Genomic DNA, 20,939 nt, shown 5'->3' with positions numbered 1-20,939 from the left:
CTTACCCCTCTTAGAGACTGGAGACTCTAATCCTGGACTATTTTCTGATCTTCTAAGGTATAGAGATTTATCTCTTGTTTCTCAACTATAATAGGTCATCCCGTATGTCCAAAGAAGTAGAGATTATCTTTCCCAGGAGACCAAGCCTCAACATACATACATATATACATGCATGCATACATACATACAGACTTTATATATAGCCTTGGCACAGTGAGGGTGTCTCCATTTATCCAGACCTCCTTTGTCCCCTCTCTCCAGTCTTTTACCTGTGCTGCTGCTTCTGATAGAAGATGAGCTTGCAGAAAAGTGTAACCCCTCTGCCCAAGTGTGTGCCTCCCCAGTCTTAGAAATGAATGCTCTTGTTTTTTATTTTTGTGATAGGGTTTATCTGTATAGCCCTTGCTGTCCTTGAACCTGCTCTGTAGACCAGACTGAACTTAAACTTGATCCACCGAGTGGATCAAGATGTGTGCCGCTGCCACCCAGCTAGAAATGCTTTTTAATAGCTTTCTTGCTCATAAACATAATATTCCATACATATAATCATACAATTACTTTGTTGATGTAGAGAATAAATATATTTACCTGGATTTAACCATAGCATACTAGACATTGGGGTTATACCTTAAACTTGAGCCTCCTTGAATCTAAATAAATAGCAAACTTGAAGATACTAGATGCCCTGGCCAATTTTTTGTCAGCTTGACACAAGCTAGAGTCATCTGAAAGGAGGAACCTCAATTAAGAAAATGCCTCCCTAAGATCCAGCTGTCAGGCACCTTTTTCTTTAACTTACTCTCTACATCCCCTCACTGCCCCCTCCCAGTCACCCCCTCCCACACTCCTTCCCCATCTGCCCACTCTTCTATCCCCCATCCCCGCCTCCTCTGCATGAGTGAGGCCTGCCTTGGGTATCTCCCACCCTGGCACATCAAGTCTCTGCAGGGCTAGGTGTATCCTTTCCCACAGAGTCCAGACCAGGCAGCCCAGCTAGAAGAACATGCCCCAAAGACAGGCAATGACTTTAGGGACAGCCTCTGCTCCAGACCCACATAAAGGTCAATCTGCACATCTGCTACATATGTGTGGGGAGGGCTAGGTCCAGCCCTTGTATGTTCTTTGGTAGTTTAGTCTCTGGGAGTCCCCAAGGGTCCAAGTTAGTTGCCTCGGTTGGTCTTGTTGTGGAGTTCCTTCCCCTTCAGGCCCTCCTTCCCTTCCCTCTTCTTCTGTAAGAGTCCCCCCAAGCTCCACCGATGCACTGTTTGGCTATGTGAGTTACCTGCTGAGTGGAGCCTTTCAGAGGACAGCCATGCTAGCTCCTGTCTGCAAGCATGACAGGGTATCACTAATAGTTACCAGGGATTGGTGCTTGCCGTGAAGATGCGTTTCAAGTTGCTCAGGTTATTGCCTGGATATTCCCTCAGTCTCTGCTCCACAGGGCTGCCTGCATTTCTTGTAGATGGTATAAAATTTTGGGTTGAAAGTTTTATGGGTGGGTTGGTGTCCCTGTCTTTCCACTGAGATTCCTGCCTGAAAACAGGAGGTGGCCTCTGCAGGTTCCATGTCCCCAGTGCTGTGAGTCACAGATAAGGTCACCCCCATTGTTTCTTGGCACCTCCCTTATCCCGGGTCCCTGTCATGTCCTGGAGATGCTCCCCACCTCCCCAACCCCATCAGCTGCAGATTTCCATTCATCCTCATGGCCATCTGGCCATCTATGCCGGACATCTACCTAATTAGTGATCTATGGGGAGGGCCCAGCCCATGGTGGGTAGCATCACCCCCTAGGCTGCTGGTCTGGAGTTCTGTAAGAAAGCAGGCTGAGCAAGCCATGGGGAGCAAGCCAATTAACAGCTCCACATGGCTTCTGCATCAGCTCCTGCCTCCAGGTTGCAGCCCTGCTTGAGTTCTTGTCCTACCTTTCCTCAGTGATGTGAAAGTGTAAGCCAAATTAACATCCCCCTAGCCCTACCTCCCACCCTCCAACCCCCTACCCCTCCCCACCCCCCACCCCCACCAACTTGCTTCTGGTCATGATGTTTCATTGAAGCACTAGAAGCCCTAACTAAAACACTGGGAAAGCCTAGGGTAAATTGGAAAAGGTTGTTGGGCTACTGTAAATATATACTTAGATGGTCATGTCTTCTCTCCTAAATACAGTGACCATATGAGTTAGGCTTACCCTAAGGATCTCATTTAAACCCTATTTCTCTAAAAACCCTATCTCTAAATACAGATACTGTGATGATCTAAGACTTAGGACTCTGATATATAAATTTAGATTGTGGGGCTATCATTGGATGCGTGCTAGAAGACGTGAGACCCTGCAGAGTGACACGGTCCAGCAGAGCCCCTGCTACAGTGCAGTGCTCTGTGTCCTTGCTGACCCTAGGCACGTGCAGCTTGTAGGTATTGACTGATGACGTGAAGTGTGCCTAATGAGACTGAGAAGTAAACTTTAACTTTATTAATGTTAACAATTTAAGTAGCCACATGCAGCTAGTGGCTAACATTTGAGTAATGCTTGGCTAATATTTTTAGTTAACATATAAAGACTGGAGAATCAATATAGTTAAGAGATGCGTCGAGTATCACAGGCATAATAATTGAAATTAATAGATGTAACAAATTCTTTTTTGGTTTTTCGAGACAGGGTTTCTCTGTGTAGCTCTGGCTGTCCTGGAACTCACTCTATAAACCAGGCTGACCTTGAACTCAGAAAGCCGCCTGCCTCTACCTCCCAAGTGCTGGGATTAAAGGCGTGCACCACCACCCGCTGACATAACAAATTCTTAATGGATTTTTCTACCAATAGAATATAAAATAAAACTGAGAAAAATAGCATATTAAAGTGCCCCCATTCTTTCTCTGTAAATATGGTGTCGTCTGTCTTTAGAATGGCATTTTCCTGACAAGTAGATTTTAGAAATGTCCTTAAAGTTGTTTTCATTTTTAAATAGGTTTGATATTTGCTTATAGCAAATTTTTAAATAAGATTTCAGTTTTCAGATTGAAGAACCCATTTAAATGAAACACTTCTGGAGGAAAACTGGTAGGTGGTTTTAATAAAAACTAATCCATTTAGAGCTGGTGAATAGTTAATTTTTTTTCTCAGAAAATCTAAAATGTCATTCTACAAAGGAAGAACTTGAAAAGAGTTTCTTTTTTGAGAAAAATAGTTTGCAAAATTGATAGTTTCACTTATTGCTTCACTGTGTTGTTTAACTGGTAAACTAACTTTACATTTATTGTAAAGTTATAAAAACTGCAGTGTCCCATATAGCCTTTACCACGTGTTTCTTAACGCCTTGTATGATTGTGATATAACTGTCAAACCTTGGGCATCAGTACTATTGCAATACTACCAACAAAGTCTCTGCATTCCACTAATGACCCTTTCTTTTCTGTGTTGTTTCTTTGGCAGTGCCGGGGATCGAACCCAGGGCCTCTCTCATGCTAGGCAAGTACCTTACTGCTAAACTTCACCTGCAACCTCAGTGTTTCTTTGCTGTTTTGAAAATCTATCCAAGGATTCTTGACAGTGTATTTTCTAAAGTATTTTGATCAATTATTTTGAAGACCGTCCTTAAATTTGGGATTATATTGTTTGTTTTTGTTTTAGATTATTTGGTTAACATTTTGAGTTTGCTTTTAAAAAAAAAAGACTGTCATTGAAAATGATCTGCTGTCCCTCTCTTTCTTATGAAGGGAATATGATATGAATATATCTTTAAACTGGCATTAAGCTTTAGAAATTTTGATGATAGAAATTGCCTCACTATAAAATAGTTCATAAAAGCTAAATATTGTTGTACATTCAGAAACAGTTCTCAGGGAAGTGATCAAGCATTCTCCTTGTTGCATTTTAGTTCAGCAATCAGCAAACACTGGGAGGCTGAGCTGGCTACCCTCAAAGGGAACAATGCCAAACTCACTGCAGCCCTGCTGGAGTCCACCGCCAACGTGAAGCAGTGGAAGCAACAGCTTGCCGCATACCAGGAGGAAGCAGAGCGCCTGCACAAGCGGGTAAGGGCCGGGGAGCAGGTTCTGTGGCGAAGGGAGATGTGCATGTAAATGCAGCCCATGAACAGCACACATCTTCTGGGGATATTCTTTGGTTATCCGAAAATATATATGAGCTAAGTTTTAGCTTTTGCTGGGTCAAACAGTATTCTTCACAGTTTAATGAAAGTGAGGACTATTCTGGTTCTGAAAGCAAATGAACTGATTGTTGTTCCAGCTATGCCACATTAGCTGTGTGCCCTTTGGGAACATCTCTTTCAGCTCAGTACTTTAATCTATATCATAGGAATAATATATGTCCTCTACAGTTTCTTCAAAGTTAATTGAAATACTTAACTGATAGTTGTACTAAGTTAAAAATCCCAATGCAGTCATTGGTGGCTCATGCCTTAATGCAAGTACTCAGGAGGCAGGGGTGGGCGGATCTCTTTGTTGCAGGATAGCCAGGTCCACACAAAGAAACCCTATCTCAAAAAATGAGAAACAAATAATATAGCAAAATATATTTCCTGTCGTGCACAAAGGTGCTTAAAGGTATTCCTAAGTACTTGGGCATATATGGTAGGAAGATTTCTTTTTTCTTTTTCTTTTTTTAAGATTTATTTATTATGTTAGTACACTGTAGCTGTCTTCAGACACTCCAGAAGAGCGAGTCAGATCTCATTACGGATGGTTGTGAGCCACCATGTGGTTGCTGGGATTTGAACTCAGGACCTTTGGAAGATCAGTCAGTGCTCTTAACTGCTGAGCTGTCTTTCCAGCCTGGTAGGAAGATGCCTTAAGTTCGGAAGTTCAAAGCCAGTCTGTGCAACATCCTCTGCAATTCCTATGTATTGAGTGTTTTAGTGGCATATGATCATATAGACTTATTGCATTGCAGTCAGTCAGTAAACATTTTTTATTATCTTACTTTTGTTTTTAGTGAAGGAGCAATTTGAAAACTATGGATAGAATTTTTATAAGAATTAATATTAGAGATTTGAATAGAAAACCAAAAATCCCAGTTCTGCTAATATCAGCAAGAAAGCAATTTCTTAAAATTTCTCTGTGTTGGAAACATAGAGATGCATTTACCTCATAAGAAGCAGATGTCCCCAGAGCCCCCTTTCACAAGGAAACCAAGTTAGTGAGCTCGGTAGGCAATAGGGAATGGGCTGAGTAGCAGAGCAGCGTTGAGCAGAACAGAGCCAAGATGGCAGACATATGGGAAGGAGAGGACCAGAGGCCAGAGGGCAGACTTAGAACAGGATGGACATTACCATCTCCTGTGCGTACAATTAACTTTCAGTTTACCACATGAAAAACTGTGGAGCTCTGTTTGTAAAACATGAATTTACTTAGTGATAATAAGATAATTTTTATAGTTTTTATCTCACTGGAAACCTAACTTAATGGCAAATCACTGGTGGTTAATATTCATTGAGGTCTCATGTTCCCTTACTGTGTGATCCTTTCTTAAAAGAAGTGGTTAGTAGTCCGTTGAATTCAACATTAAAGAATTTATAAAAAGAAGTGTACATCTCCAGTTTAACAGCCTGCAGTCTTTGTTTGACTCTATCCTCTGTGTGTGTGTGTGTGTGTGTGTGTGTGTGTGTGTGTGTGTGTAGTGAGGTTTTATAAAGTCTTCTAGTTCCTTTGGAGAGTGCTGGGTTTTTCATTATTATCATCCTCAGTCAACAGATCCCTTGAATTTGTGGAACTGTGAATTTATTACTAATAGATTTTGCTTATTTTAATTTTTTTCAAACCTAAAGAACAAAAATCCTTTAGCCTAGTTCCACTCAGTCTTTAGCTTTATGATATAGCTCTCTTGAGGTTTCCCTGAAGAGCTTGAACTGTTTTTAAGGTCTTGTTCACTTGACAAGATCTCAAACTGCCTTCCCCATGGCCAGTACCTCCAGGGCTCTGTCCTTCTAGTGCCCCCACCCCAGCCCCTGCTTCCCGACTCTGTGTACTCAGCTGTGGAGTCCACTAAAGATTTGTGGGAGCTCTATTTGTCATTTAATTCCCCCAGTTTTTAGCTCTTCCAAAATGTTTGAACTTGGGAAGATGAAGCTGAAAGTTTCAGCTGGGGAACATCAAGCAGTACAGCCATCCTGGCAGGTGCCTTTAGACAGACAGGATAGGTCATTGACACTTAATGTGACTGCTTTAATATAGTTGGTTGTTTCTGTGTTTTGCTGTTGTTGTGTTTGTTGATTTTGTTCATAGGTTTATTTTTCTTAAATCTGTGGCAAAGGTTGTTACTAGCACTGAAATTCCCTTTAAGAAATTTTAAATCAAAGACAACTGCTGTATATTGAATAATAACAAAGAATTTTTTAAGTGTGTGAGCATGCATGAGTGCATGTGTATAGAATGTCTGCATGGGGTTGTGGGTGAGTTTGTGTTCATGGCTCCCATGCTGAGATTTTGGGGACTGAACTCAGATTATCAGCTTTGTGGGGCAGCTACTTTTACCTGCTGAGGTATCTTGCCAACCCATTCCCATTATTTCTTTATTTTTAAATTAGATGCTCTATTTTGTGACAAGGGAGAAAAGAACTCTGAGGGTTCCAGCAGAGGGACTTGCTTTCAGAAGATAGGTGCTGAGTTGAAAGGTGACTGCCCAAGATCACAATGGTCTCCAGGGGGTATTCTAGTCAAGTCAAGAAGATAGACATGAACCTGACTTATTCTTAGGGCAAAGAGAGTTGCCTACTGTCAGAAGTGTACATCTTGGCCAAAATAGATGTTTAGATAGGTTGTAGCCAATCCTTGAAAGGCCCAAGGGTTTAATTTACCATTGTGGTCTGGTAACACAGCCCAGTGGTGCACTGCTTGCTTCACATGATCAAGGCCCTGGGTTCAGTCCTTATTAGTGAAAAGAAAAATAAAAAATACTTAGTATTGTAAAAAGCAAAAGATAATGAATTTCATATACTGAAAGATTAATTTGTTAGCAGTTCCAGACTCTCTAAGAAGAGAAACCACAGTTAAAATTGAATCTCCTGCAGGAGCATTGCATTTGTTCAGACATAAAGGTCTATATAAGGAAGTATATTGATACCTAAGTAGAAAGGAAGGTCGGTTGTGAAAGATGCACTTCCAAATTGTACAGGGAGATTTGCTGTTTGGGAAGTTCAAGGCAAATTTGCCTTATTCTAGTCAAGCCAACTTATCTTGATGGTGTCTAGAGCCTGTGAAGGACTGTGTGTAATGTTTGCATCATTTCCTCCTGTGTTAACTAGGAGTGGAGAGCTTTTAAGGGCACTGACCTTTCCTATTATATTAAAAGGTGTGTCAAGTGTTCATTAAAAAATTAGGCTCTTGGTAAATTCTCTGTCACTGAAAAATTGTTCTCTTTCCCATAAGAGGCACAGTTGGCATGAAGTCATCCTAATATCCTAATTTTTAAGGTATTTTTAAGCATATCTTTCCTTTTTAGATTCTCTTGTATTTTGGAAATTTATTTGAAAAATCCTTCTAAATGCTAGTTTTAAAGACTACAAATAGGAAGAACAGATGGTCATATCTATACTTGTATAAATGTTTTAGGTCTGGTTTTTTGAGACAGCATTTAGCCCGGTGTAGCCCTTGCTGTCCTGGACCTCACTCTGTAGATGAGGCTGTCCTCAAACTCACAGAGATCCACCTGCCTCTGCCTACTGAGTTCTGGGATTAAAGGTATGCACAACTAAGACCTGGCGATCTAGACTTGTATAAATTTTAAGGAAGACTTTTTTAAGGACTTTTTATAGTGATTCATCACTTGTTTTCCCTAACCTGTCTCTGAGCAGCACAATCCATCAAATAATCTTTTGGTTTTTTCCATTGCCTTAAATATTTGTCCTAAAAAAAAATTTATGCTGAGAATCTAATAGCCTTTCATATACTAATTGAGAATTCTTTAACGTGTCAGGGGTACTGTGACCTCAGTGGGAAGCCTCTGAAATTGCCACTTAATGTAACCTGTGTTGTCTTCACTTGCAGGTCACGGAGCTGGAGTGCGTTAGTAGTCAAGCAAACGCTGTGCACAGCCACAAGGCAGAGCTGAACCAGACAGTGCAGGAACTGGAAGAGACCCTGAAAGTGAAGGAAGAGGTAGGCCCCACCATTCAGTCCTCCACAGCCCGTGCAGCAGTGTATGCAGCATCGCACACGCTGCCAGATCTAAAGCACCATCCACAGTAAAGTGAGATCGTGGGCTTCTTTTTTTTAAATTAGCTTTTATTGAATGTTATAAATCTTGTTTATGTTTTTCCTGCTCTTGTTTCTATTGTTTTTATTAATTGTATTGAACCATGATGTTGCCTTTTTTAAAGAATTGTATTATATAATCAACAGGAAATCATTAGAGGTTAAATGAATTTTTGAACATTCTTACTTTCTTTGGTTTCTATAGTCAAAAAGAGCTATTTTATATACCAAGAGAAATTATTTTATCTAAACTTAAAGCTGTTTATTGGTTTGCTAAAGCCATCAGATTACGCTGGTTGATAAATGTCATTCTGAGATGGGCATATGATATTCTGCCTGTAGTCCCAGAACTAGGGGGCTGAGGCAGGAGGATCTTGAGTTTGAAGCCAACATACATAGTGAGTTGCTACATAGGGATTTCAAGGCATAGACTACAGTGTGATCCTGCCCTTCTCCCCAGAAAGAAAAACAGTACCCCATTCTGTTCCAAAGTCATTAAAGGGTGGCGTGTGTGTGTGTGTGTGTGTGTGTGTGTGTGTGTGTGTGTGTGTGTGTTTCTTTCTTTGTTTTTAATTATTGTTTCCTAAGAACTAGGATATAATTTCAGTGAAAAATTAGTTCTTCCTTCTCTTTATTGTAAGTTAATTATTGTTAAAGATATTGCTTTATCTTTTCCAGGAAATAGAAAGATTAAAACAAGAAATCGATAATGCCAGAGAACTCCAAGAACAGAGGGACTCTTTGACTCAGAAACTACAGGTAAGCTAAGCCAAGACATTTATTGATTTTATACAGAGAAGTATTAATCATTCTTTCACAATATAATGACTTTTTTGAGCCTTTGTTTTTATACATTTTCTTTTTTTTTCTTCTAGTACCTCTGATTCATGCCTAATGTCCACTCTTCTAGACATTCTTTGATTACTTCATTTAGATAGTTTGTAATCATTAGTTAACATTTTTTATTTTTCTTTGGAAAAATTTAGATACTTTGGAAACGTCTGCTTTTATTATGAAAAGGTTCCCTAATTTAAGGGAAAGTATCGCAAATGGCTTTAATTTAGTGTAGGGGGTGCTGGTTTTGTGTGCTCAGCTACTCTCTGAAATCTAGCATTCCTTCTACCTTAGTGGAACAAAAATCAGTGCCCCTTTCCTCTCTTTGGTCTTGATCAATTTTGTCCACTTTTTTATGCATAGGTAACATACTGCCTAATTCTAATTGAAATATGTAAAAGATAATTCAGGGGCTTTTCTCCTGCTCGTTTTTCTTTTTTTTTTTTTTTTATTCGATATATTTTTGATTTACATTTCAAATGATTTCCCCTTTTCTGGTCCCCCATTCCCCGAAAGTCACATAAGCCCCCTTTCCCTCCTCCTGTCCTCCCACCCACCCCTTCCCACTTCCCTGTTCTGGTTTTGCCCTATACTGCTTCACTGAGTCTTTCCAGAACCAGGGGCCACTCCTCCGTTCTTCTTGTACCTCATTTGATGTGTGGATTATGTTTTGGGTATTCCAGTTTTCCAGGCTAATATCCACTTATTAGTGAGTGCATACCATGATTGATCTTTTGAGTCTGGGTTACCTCATTTAGTATGATGTTCTCCAGCTCCATCCATTTGCCTAAGAATTTCATGAATTTATTGTTTCTAATTGCTGAATAGTACTCCATTGTGTAGATATACCACATTTTTTGCATCCATTCTTCTGTTGAGGGATACCTGGGTTCTTTCCAGCTTCTGGCTATTATAAATAGGGCTGCTATGAACATAGTGGAACATGTATCCTTATTACATGATGGCGAATCCTCTGGGTATATGCCCAGGAGTGGTATATCTCCTGCTCCTTTTATCTCCACAAAAAAGTGACACAGAGACCTGGTATGTTATTAAACACCCCAGGCACTAAGCTGGGCAGGTTCGACCTATTCTAGCGCCACTGTGCTGGCCTGGCCTACTTCCCAGCCACGAGCCTTAGCCATCTCTGTCTTGTCCTGCTGCTCCTGCTCCATCAGCGTCCCCTTGGAGACTCCCCTGGCAGCTTGCTCAGGACGACTGCCTCATGGCAAGTCTCTCCTTTTCACCTAAACCCTCTCTTTCCTTCTCTGGGCACAGAAGTCCTGCCTTAGATCTCCTACCCAGCTAATAGGCTGATTGGGTCTTTATTGACCAATCAGAAGATGATAGCAAACAATATTTTACAAAATGCTGAGTCAGAAGATGCTTTGTAATAATGACAATAACAGAATCTAGACTACACCCAGATCTCCTGGTGTAGTACTTAACATTTGATTACACAGTGCAGAAAACCATCCCCAATAGACATACATGTATCCTATGTTGGTGGGAGTCAGATTTACAAAGATTTTTCAAAATTTATTACTGAGCTACCTTTGCCAGCTTAAGCTAGTTGTCTCAAAGGGAGTTAGAAGCACTTTAGAATAGAAGCAAGAGGATTCATCAAGTGAGGCAAATGAAAAGGGACCTAGGAGCTAGCCCAGGATTAGGAGGAAGAGCAGTTTATGAGAAGAATTAGCAGTGTTTACTTGCAGAGTGCTGATACTGTGCTATCAGCAACAGTGCAGACGGACCCAAGGCTTGAAGAAAAGTAACTTGTCCAACCCATAGTTTGAAAAATCATAATTTAAGTTTTAATTTCCAAATTTTAATATTTGGATATTTCTAAATATCAATGTATTATATGCTTATAAAAATGTTTATTTTTATTTTTTTTAAAAATCCCAATCTTATCCTACAAGCAAAGCATATGACATTACTTTATCTAGTGTTTACTTAAAGTTTTTCTCATCATTCCTATTGGTGGAAATTTATGTTGTTCGTGTTGTATATAATAATGTCCAAATGAATCCTTTTATGTCAGTGCTTACTCTGTGATGATTTTTTTTAGATGGATTCAAAAGCATTGCTTGGTACTCGTGTTTTAAGTGTTTTATGCTAAGAAATGGGAAGCAGGGCATCCTCTGAGCATCAGTCTTCCCTCGTACGGAAATAAAGGAGTAGCTCACTTTTATTCCTTTGTATTTATTTTATGGGGCGTGGATAAACCTGGGCTTTCGGCGTGCAGGCTGGGTAGCACGCTGGCGCTGAGCCTCGTTCTCGGCCCACGTCACTCCCCCACTTCTTTAAGTTACAATTTTTTCCTTATGAGCAAAACTGAACAGTTTTCCATGTTTATGGCCATTCATCGTTTTTATAGCTCTTTAAACCTTTTAAACTTTGTGTGTTTATGTATAGCGTGTATGTGAAGCTCAGAGGACAACTTTGTAGAGTTTGTTTCCCTTTCATCTTTCCATGGGTTCTGGGGACTGAAGGTTGTCAAGTTTGTGCAGCTTGAGCTGTCTCACCTCCCCTATCTGTCTGTCTGTCTGTCTGTCTGTCTGTCTGTCATCTTCATACATCCTGGGGGTGTCAGTTGACCTTTCACCTTAAGAGCACATGGGCTGTCTTCGAACAGTGACATCACATGCCTTCACTCCCAGCATTTGGGAGGAAAGGCAGGCAGACGCAGACAGATCTCTGAGTAGAAGGCCAGCCTGGTCTACAGGGTGAGTTCCAGGACAAAACAAAACAATGCACATCTGCCAGGTCTTCGTGTGCCTGGCTTTTCCCTGTGATTGGTCTTAGCTCAGATGTTAACTCCTCGGTCAGCCGCACTGTTGTGCGTCCTGCTCCACCCCCATGTTCGTCCCACCCTGTCCTTCCCACCATGGGGAACGCTGTTCTCACTGCAGTGTGATAGAGAAAAGCTGCGAGAATGAGTCAGGTATATCCCTTTCCCCAACGGTAATATTCTTGTCCTACTTGTTCTACCACTTTGGAGTGCCCCTCCCTCCCTCCTCCCCGCCCTCTCTCCTTCCCTCCCTTCGTCCCTCGTTCTCTACCCCTGCCTCTCCTTCTCCCCCTCTCTCTTCCCCTCTCACATCCATCCTGTCTCTGTGTGTGTCTGTGTGACACTTCTCTGCTGAACTGCTTGTCAATAAAGAACACATGTGCTTTTCCCTGTAAATACTCCATTGTTTCTTTTCTAAAACTGAACATCTCTTACATAACCACCAAAATTATTTATCCATAGACCTTAGTCAAATGCTCATGATTATCTTAATCTTCTTTATAATAAACTTTCCACCCAGGACCCATCCATTCCAGGATCAGGTGTTGAGTCTGGTGGTTCTGTCTGTTTTTCTTGGTGAGCCAGCTGTGGCCAAGGAGAAAGCCTTCAGTCTAGAGCCTGTCCTCTTCAGAGCCGTGCTGTTCTCTGAAGACCTTCACATTACTGGGCATCCCAGGCTCAGCACAGCTCTCACCCATGCTCCTAACATTGGCCACTGTCTCTCCCCATTTTCCTCTGTATGTGTCTGTGGTCTGGGTACATGCATGTTTTTCTGTGTATAGATGTGCATGCACATGTGGAGGCTAGTGGTTGGTGTCAGGAATCTGTCCTGCATTGCTTTCCAACTTAGTCATTGAGGCAGGGGCTCTGGGTAAGCCCACGGCACACCCATCTGGCTAGACTCGCTAACCAGCTTGCTCTGGTAATCCTCTGTCTCAGACCTTTGAAGGATGGAGTTAAAACTATCTGCCTTGTCTACCCTGCATTTATTTACCCTAGGCTCTGGGGCTTCAAACTCCAGCCTCTCACCTATGCATGTTTTAACCATTGAACCTGCCGTGAGCACTGGGGATGGAACTGTGCTCTAGATGCCAGTCCTCCTTCCTAGATCTCGTCATACTTAGCTCTCATTACATGGGCCGTGAAGTTGTGGCACCCGAGTTCTGACAGGCAAATCCAAATCAGCGCTCACCACAGTCACGACTCTCTTACAGCCTTACTTTTTTATATGTCACTTAAAATTACTTATTCATCTCTAAAATTTTAACTTGTGTGTTGGTGTTTTGCCTCCATGTGTGTCTGTGCACCACATGTGTGTCCCTGGAACCCTAGAGGTCATAGAAGGACTAGAGGTAGAGATGGTTGTCAGTTGCCATGTGTGTACTGGAGTCACACTCATGGTCCCTGGAGGAGCAGCCAGGGCTGTAACTGCTCCTCCCACTCCAGCCCTTGGGTCACTTCTGAGAAGTCTCACTCCAGTTCTTGTTCCCTTGCCTTGATATGTTTGGGGCTTGGTTTGCTTGAATGCTGGAAGGACTTCTTTTTCTTTTTGTGTTTTAAAAAGTTAAGATTTAACAAGATATTTCTCAAAGTGATTATTGAAAGTCTTTTTTTTTCAAGTATTCATTGGCCATTTTAATTTCCTTATCCAGCTGGGTGTGATGTTCACCCTTAATCCTGAGCGCAGCATATTTCTGTGAGTTCATGCTTAGCCTGGTCTATGTCACAAAGTACAGGCCATCCAGGGCTACATAATGAGACCCTTTGTCAAATAATAATAATGTCAACCTTCATCTCCAGGTTCCTTTAAAGTCTGAGCTGAGTGGCAGAGAGCCTCCCTGCGGTTTCTCTAGACATCCCCAGTGCCAAAAAAAAGTTAGTAAAATGTGTCGCACATGGAATTTAAATATTTCTCTTTACTTATCGTTTTTCTTTTGCAACGTATCTAATTATACTTATTTTCTGGTTTTCTATACTTTATTTTGTTTTTATTCCCTTGACATTTTTATATATAATTAAGGAATAATTGAATTTATAAGTGTTAGTAAAAGCACTTTTTGATTTGATTTTAGTTGGGACCTTATAATTCAACTGCTTCCCAATTTTCTTTTGTTTTTTACCAATTTAATTAACTCTCCCATTTTTCAGTGCATTTCCATAGCATCCTTTTTTGTTTGGTTGGTTTTTGATTTTCGGTTTTTGGTTTTTCGAGACAGGGTTTCTCTGTATAGCCCTGGCTGTCCTGGAACTCACTCTGTAGACCAGACTGGCCTCGAACTCAGAAATCCGCCTGCCTCTGCCTCCCAAGTGCTGGGATTACAGGTGTGCGCCACCACCGCCCGGCTTCCATAGCATCCTTATTTTTATTGTTGTTTAATTTTTTTTAGATTTATTTGTTTTTATTTTATGTTTATGGATGTTTTGCCTTCATGTTCTGCCTTTGTATTACGTTTGTAGTACCCTCGAAGGCCAGAAGAAGCCATTGAATACTCTCCTTGCTGTTCATTCTCTTCTGAAGAGGTGTTGCTTTGCGAGGCTGCCTCTGCAGTTTCACATGGCGTGATCCTCAAATGCAGACCTGTTCTGTCCTGCCCGCTCTTGTTTATGGTTAGGTAGGCCAGAGGTCATCCTCCTTCCCAGCTCCACACTCCTCTGTGACCCTGGAAGCAGACCTGCAGACACTGCTGCGTTCTCAGTGCCAGTCATTTGATGCTGGTGGGATTCTCTGTCTGTTGTGAAGTTGACGTCCTGACATTGGCACAACTTTATTCTCAGTGTGTGTCCTGTGGTATGTGGAGGATGGCCGGCCGAAGTCAGTGTGCAAACTCTGACTGCATTGTCCACTCAGAAACAGCTTCTGCTTCTTTATAGCTAACATCTTCTTTCTAGACAGCATACACCATTAAGTAAAGACCGTGGTGCTCATGCTGGATATCTTATTCTTAGTGTCTACTAATAGATGCCCATAATTGTTAAATAACTTCAAAATACATACATTTCTTTTATGCATTTTTTCTGTGTAGAAATGAGTTATTGATGCTTCTCTTGTTGATTAAAATATCCCATTACATGTAAATGTTAATAGCCTAATATAACATATATCTTAAGTGCATACTTGTTATCTTAAGTATAAACTGTGAAGCAGATGTCATAAGACAGTTTTTGTATGGCTTTTATTTAGATTGAATGGTGTGGGGTTTAAAAGTAATGAAAATTAAATATACCTGGTCCCATTGTTCATGGATTTTAATATGTAATTTTTAAAAAAATCTCTCTATTTTGAGTCTCTTAAAATAATTTGAGATTCTGTTCTGTAAAGTATTTTTTTCCATGTGCACCATGAACTTAGTGGCCCTTGCATGCCTTAAAGATGAGGAAATAACCAGCAAAAGCGGTGGTAGAGGGCAAGCCTAGGAGAGCAGCACAGGCCGGGAGCCTGGCGAGTGCTGGCCATCACCCAGTCACACTAGTGGCCCTGCTCTCCCCATCTAAAAATAGGTCACCGCCCTCCGCATAGTGCGAGGGCTGCTGCCTTACCTAAGGAGTACAACTCTACCCAGCTGACCTTGGCGCAGGACCTTCATCTCAAGAGCACAGTGCTGCTCTCTTACAACGTAAGAGAGTGCCGTGCGCTTCCAGTTAACGTGTTCAGATGTTACATCGAATGGAGCCAAGAACAAGAGGCCTTTCATTTCTAAGGGATGCCATGGAGGGCAAACTAGGCTGGCTCTGAGCCGGGCGTGATGGGCAATGACGTTCAGTCTATTTCTGTAGCTGGAAACATTCAATCCTTAAGCTTGTTGAAATGGCAAAAGAACACTCTGCAGTCATGAGTGCAATTTTTATGTTTGATCACAGGACCTGTTCCTCTCTAATAGTTTACAGCCTCTATGGATTTAGCTTCTAAATTTATTAATATCAACTTCAAATTTTTTATTAGTTGTCTTCACTTTGCAGATTATTCAAAGACTGATTAAAAACATATGTGACTAACGTCGAAGTGGCTGACATCAAATAGCAAACACTTTGACATTGCATTGGGCCTTTATACTCTTCACTTATAAACTAGAGCTGTTCTATTTCCCTCTTGATTTTTCTACACATTGCAGCTCATCTGAGCATGTTATAATGATGCTTGCACTTTATTCATAATTAGTGCTGTCAATTACATGATTATATTCATAATTATCAATTGTTACTATCTTTAGTGTTTTTTTATCAGTTTACCCAAATCTTTTTCTCAAGACTTCAGTGTTTTAATTACATTTATATATTTATTACATGTGTGTGCCACAGTAGATAAGTAAATTTCCACTGTTTGTGTAACTGTGTATGGTATATGTTTGCGTGAATGAATGAGTCAGGGTCTCACTGTGTAGCTGTGGGTGCCCTGAAACTCACTTTGTAGACCAGGCTGCCCTGACAGAGATCCGTGTCTCTGCTTCCCTAGGACTGGAACTCTGAGTGTGCGATGCTATACCCAGCTTAGGTTGTGAGCTGGAAACAAGAATCTACCTGCTGAGCTCTCTTGCTGGCTCTAAACTTTTTTTATTTTTGAGAACATTGTGAGAAAATTAATATGGAGAAAAAAAGTATACTTCAAACACCAGAATTCTTTCTTTTACAGAATTCTTTCTTCATTTTTATGTGTATTAATGTTTTGTCTGCATGCATATTTATGCACCACATGCATGCAATGCCTGTAGAGGTCAGAAGATGGCACTGGGTTCCCTGGAACTGGAGTTACAGATGGATGTGAGCTTCAATGTGGATGCTGGGATTGAATCCAGGTCCTTTAGAACAGCTAGTGCTCCTAACTGCTGAGCCAACTCTAAATTTGATTTTTAAAGCTAAAGTTAAATCATTACTTATGTAAATTTTTTTGGACTTGCTTTATTTTGGAATATTTGCCATACTTAAAAACATTGTTAAAAGTTATAATAATTCCTAAATAATTCTTAGTGTGCTAGAATTTAGACAATATCAAAACTTTAAACATTTTGTGTAGTCACAGAATGTTGCTTTCTTTTTATCATTTCTCTCTTTCCTGGATTGTCAGCATAGAATTGTCAACTTCATACTTCTGTTATATGCAGTTACTATATCTATTCATTTTAGTTTTTAGAGTTGAACAATTATATATTCTTAAACATATTCCTTTGATCCTGAATGTGAGATCAGGACCAGATGAGATAAAATTGCAATCTCATTTCAGGGAGTTGCTTCCTTTCTAACTCTTTCTTTAGAGTTAGTGGTTAGAAGTTACTTTCTCCTTGTCTCTGCCTACCCTCATCTGATTTCTCAGTTACATAGGCGTAGCAATAAAATGGAGATGTGCATAGTCCTCAGGTTGGGTGTTGTGCGTAGATCGTTGCAGGGAACATAGGAGCAGCAGTTGGCTGTTGATGGGAGGTCAGATGTATCATAGTCAAGCCGTGGCTTTCTGAGATGGCTGAATACAAATCTTAAATTGTATGAACGTCAGAGGCACAGCCTGATTGTCAAACTTATAGGAAAATAATAGAAACGGTAGGAATGTGTTGTCATCCAAAGAATGAACTGACATGTATGTGTCTGTTACACTTTTCTTTCTGAAGGAAGTTGAAATTCGAAATAAAGACCTGGAGGGGCAGCTGTCTGACCTAGAACAGCGCCTGGAGAAGAGCCAGAACGAGCAAGAGGCTTTCCGCAGTAACCTGAAGACACTCCTAGAAATTCTGGATGGAAAGATATTTGAACTAACAGAATTACGAGATAATTTGGCCAAGCTTCTAGAATGCAGCTAAAGAAAGTAAAATTTCAGTGCCAATATGTGAAGAGATACTGTCTGTCTTCTTAGGACTGTCTGGGCTCTGTACCAAGATTGCACAAAAATTTTTTGAATATCATTCCTCCAGGAGGAGGGTGTTTTGAAAATTGGAATTGTATATTTCAGTATAAATTTTAGAATTTAGCTTATAGCTAGTTGGGGAAAAAAGACATGAAAAACTTGAACTACAAATTACCTCCATGTATATTGGCCATAGTTAACCAGAAAGTTATAAGTAGACACCCTAATGCAGTCTTTTCCCCTGATATTAGTCGATGGGAGCATTAGCAATGCTGGGTCCCCTCTCCTCTTTTCGTTCAACACAGTGAAGATTACCTGCTTTTTAAATTCATTTATGATATCTACAGCTGTGTTTTGTGCAAAACTTAGTAATGGAAGCCCTGTCTTCGTTGTTATCTGAATAATTTCTCAGGATATTTTTTCGCTGCTGAGAAAGGGCCATTACCAATTAATCCTTGCCAGGAGTTGGGAGCTATGTCTCTAATGGAAACTCACTATCAGTGGGTGTCTGGAGTGCTTCCCTTTTTGTACTTAGAGTGTTTTCACTCTAGTGACTACTCTGGTACACTCTGCTATCTCCAATCTTGTCTGTTGTATAGTTTACTTTTCCATATTGATTCCATGTATTTATGAGAAGATACTGTCTCCCATTTTATTATACATTTTAAAGCCAACTAAACAAAGGCAGCTGAGTCCCTCAGATATTTTTCTTTTTAAATTTATAGTAAATTTGACACAGAACTGAAATACAGCAGTCCGTCCTTGACGGTTTAGTCTAGCAATGTTAAGTATATTTACAGAAAATATGCAGTTACATTTATTTATATATTTGGCAAGAAATCTTTTCTGAGTGATCAATGCATTTCAATTTATGAAAACAATGTTTAGGGGGCACTGTTTATTATAGATAATTTTAAGGTGTATAGCTGTTTTCGAGGAGGTCCACTTGTGCCTAGCAGCCAAGCAGAGGACTGTATCTAAATTGTGACCATAGCAGACGGGTCTCCACAGAAACCGTGTCTTTATTCAAACTTCACAAGGCAATATTTTGAACTGTTAACTAGGCATTTCAAAACAGGAAATACCTTCAACAGACTCTTCTCCAAGAGCAGGTTTTTACTGTTGTTTTGATGTAATTTTAAGACATTTAGCAAACATACATTTCTTTATATGATACATTTCTTTCACAAAACAATTTAAAAGTAAGCCAAGTGCTGTCTGCTCTGCCCGAGTAGGAATTGCATCAGAATACGTATATCTTGCTGTACAATGCCTGTGATACTGAAGAGGGTTCTTTTTAGTGTATGCTTGAGTACCTAACTGGAGTCAATGAATGCACTGATTCTTTTTGTTTGTACCCCAAATGATTGAATTGTTAAGTACAAATTAAGCAGATTAATTCATTTTTTCACTCAAACAGATTCTTAGTACTAGTTTTGTTTTATATTTATGTGTATGTACGTAAATACATACATATTAATTTATATTAGAGTGAAAAATAAATTGTTTCTAAAGTTAGTTTCTACAGTAAGGTGTCTCTGACACATTTGTATCAAGACACTGAACCACCATGTATTCAATGTGCTATTCCATCATGCCCATCACCTCCATCAACTTTAGGGTATTTTCCTTACCTGTTTATTATAGAAAGAATCATTTAGGTACACATGCTCAGAGCTGAGATACTTCTCTGATAAATCAGGTAATAAAATTTATTTGACGGATAGAATTTTGAAAACATATGATTTTATCTATGAGTTTCTGAATATCACAGAATACCAGGTTTTCATTTAAATAGAGGACTAACACTAGGGATCAGGGAATTTAGTTATGAAGAGTTTAAAAAAAAATCTAAAAAAAAATTTAAAAAAAAACAGTGTAAGCTGTTGATATGGTAAGCGAATTATTTTAATGATGTAATAAAATATTTTTAAATTTTGGCATAGTGATCATTTAATGGGAAAATAACTCACCAAAATGTCTCCACTTGAATTGTACTGATAATGTGAGGCATATGTGTAATTCACTATATACATATACCTATATGTATATACAGAAATTATTTTTAATATTTTCCTACTGCTGTGAAATTTAAAATTGGAAAATTTTGTGAGTGTTTTTCCATGTCCAATAGAGCCTAATTGTTTCTTTTTTTAGTAACTTAACAATCTCTTGAGGGCTGCACCTATAAATTCCCAGCTTGTCAGTAGATATGGACAGTGTTTGGGATAAGGTGGACACAAGTGCACATATAAATAAAACCTTCTTGACTATTTTAAACCTTTACTCATACAAGGAGAGCCTCTAGAACTCATCGCCTCTGAGCTATAAGTACATCACTCACGAGGAGAGCCTTTGAGCTATAGGTACATCACTATAGGTACCTCTTAGCTATAGGTACATCACTCACACAAGGAGAGCCTCTGAGCTATAGGTACATCACTCACGAGGAGAGCCTCTGAGCTATAGGTACATCACTATAGGTACCTCAGCTATAGGTACATCACTCACACAAGGAGAGCCTCTAGAACTCATCGCCTCTGAGCTATAGGTTGTGTGCCTACTGTAGCTTTTCCACCGCTGTATTATATAGACATTTGCATATTAAATTTTGATTTTTCCCAGAGATAAATATTATATAGTGTATCTATATTTAGATCAAACTGTGGTAACATATTGATGAGAACATAGTGTTGGGGACTATAGCCTGAACATGTGGACTTGCAGTGACCCAGGAGGAGAGCAGGGGTTATCCCATCTGTGTGTAAGTTATTATAACTATGAAATCTTGTACAAAAGCAAAAACTGGAAAAAAAACAAAATACAGTTTTTATTTTGAAATACATTTGTTCTCTGGAGAATGTACTTCATCGGTTTTTTTCTCAGTCTTTTAAGGATCTTTAAGCATTTAAGTGATGGCAGCGTTGACGTCAACCCTACAGGTGCTACTGGATTTTGCATTAGTATGTGATGTTTTAAAATCCTAACTTTGACATAAAAGGTTTTATAAGTATTTCCCTGCCTGGAAAATTAGTTTTTATTCTTCTTTCTTCATCCCCTTCTCTCACTCTGCCTCTCCAGACTAAAAACAAACATTCATGAAATTGCATTGCTCCATGTCCCTAAAGGAGCTTTGCAGCGCCATCAGAACTGCAGTGCTCTTTCGTCTTCGGACGTTGGGAGCAGTTAGGGGAGGAGCTTGCCACTTGTCTTCTCAGGTGACTCTGAAATGGTAAGCTACCACATGACCTGTAAGAAGCCATTGCTTTCCTCACT

At 39.9% G+C, this 20,939-nt stretch overlaps 1 protein-coding gene across 3 annotated transcripts in view; it reads left to right on the top strand.

Annotated features, from left to right (window-relative positions):
• Positions 1-20,508, top strand: part of Homer1 (homer scaffold protein 1) — a 101,780-nt gene extending 81,272 nt beyond the window's left edge. The window contains exons 6-11 of one of the 3 annotated variants that reach the window (XR_007973707.1): positions 3,428-3,463; positions 3,873-4,029; positions 7,999-8,109; positions 8,884-8,964; positions 17,431-20,097; positions 20,147-20,508. Coding sequence is in view for 2 of the 3 variants with exons in the window: in XM_052159727.1 (XP_052015687.1) it covers positions 3,428-3,463; positions 3,873-4,029; positions 7,999-8,109; positions 8,884-8,964; positions 17,431-17,619 (574 nt within the window). In the remaining variant the exon portion in view is untranslated. Of the gene's footprint in view, positions 1-3,427; positions 3,464-3,872; positions 4,030-7,998; positions 8,110-8,883; positions 8,965-17,430 lie in introns of all 3 variants that reach the window. The other 2 variants (XM_052159727.1, XM_052159728.1) reach the window with 2 other exon arrangements.
• The last annotated feature ends 431 nt before the right edge of the window (positions 20,509-20,939 follow it).

Source organism: Apodemus sylvaticus, chromosome 16 (assembly GCF_947179515.1).
Source record: "Apodemus sylvaticus chromosome 16, mApoSyl1.1, whole genome shotgun sequence".
Taxonomy (NCBI): Eukaryota; Metazoa; Chordata; class Mammalia; order Rodentia; family Muridae; genus Apodemus; species Apodemus sylvaticus.
This window is presented reverse-complemented; position numbering and strand designations above follow the sequence as displayed.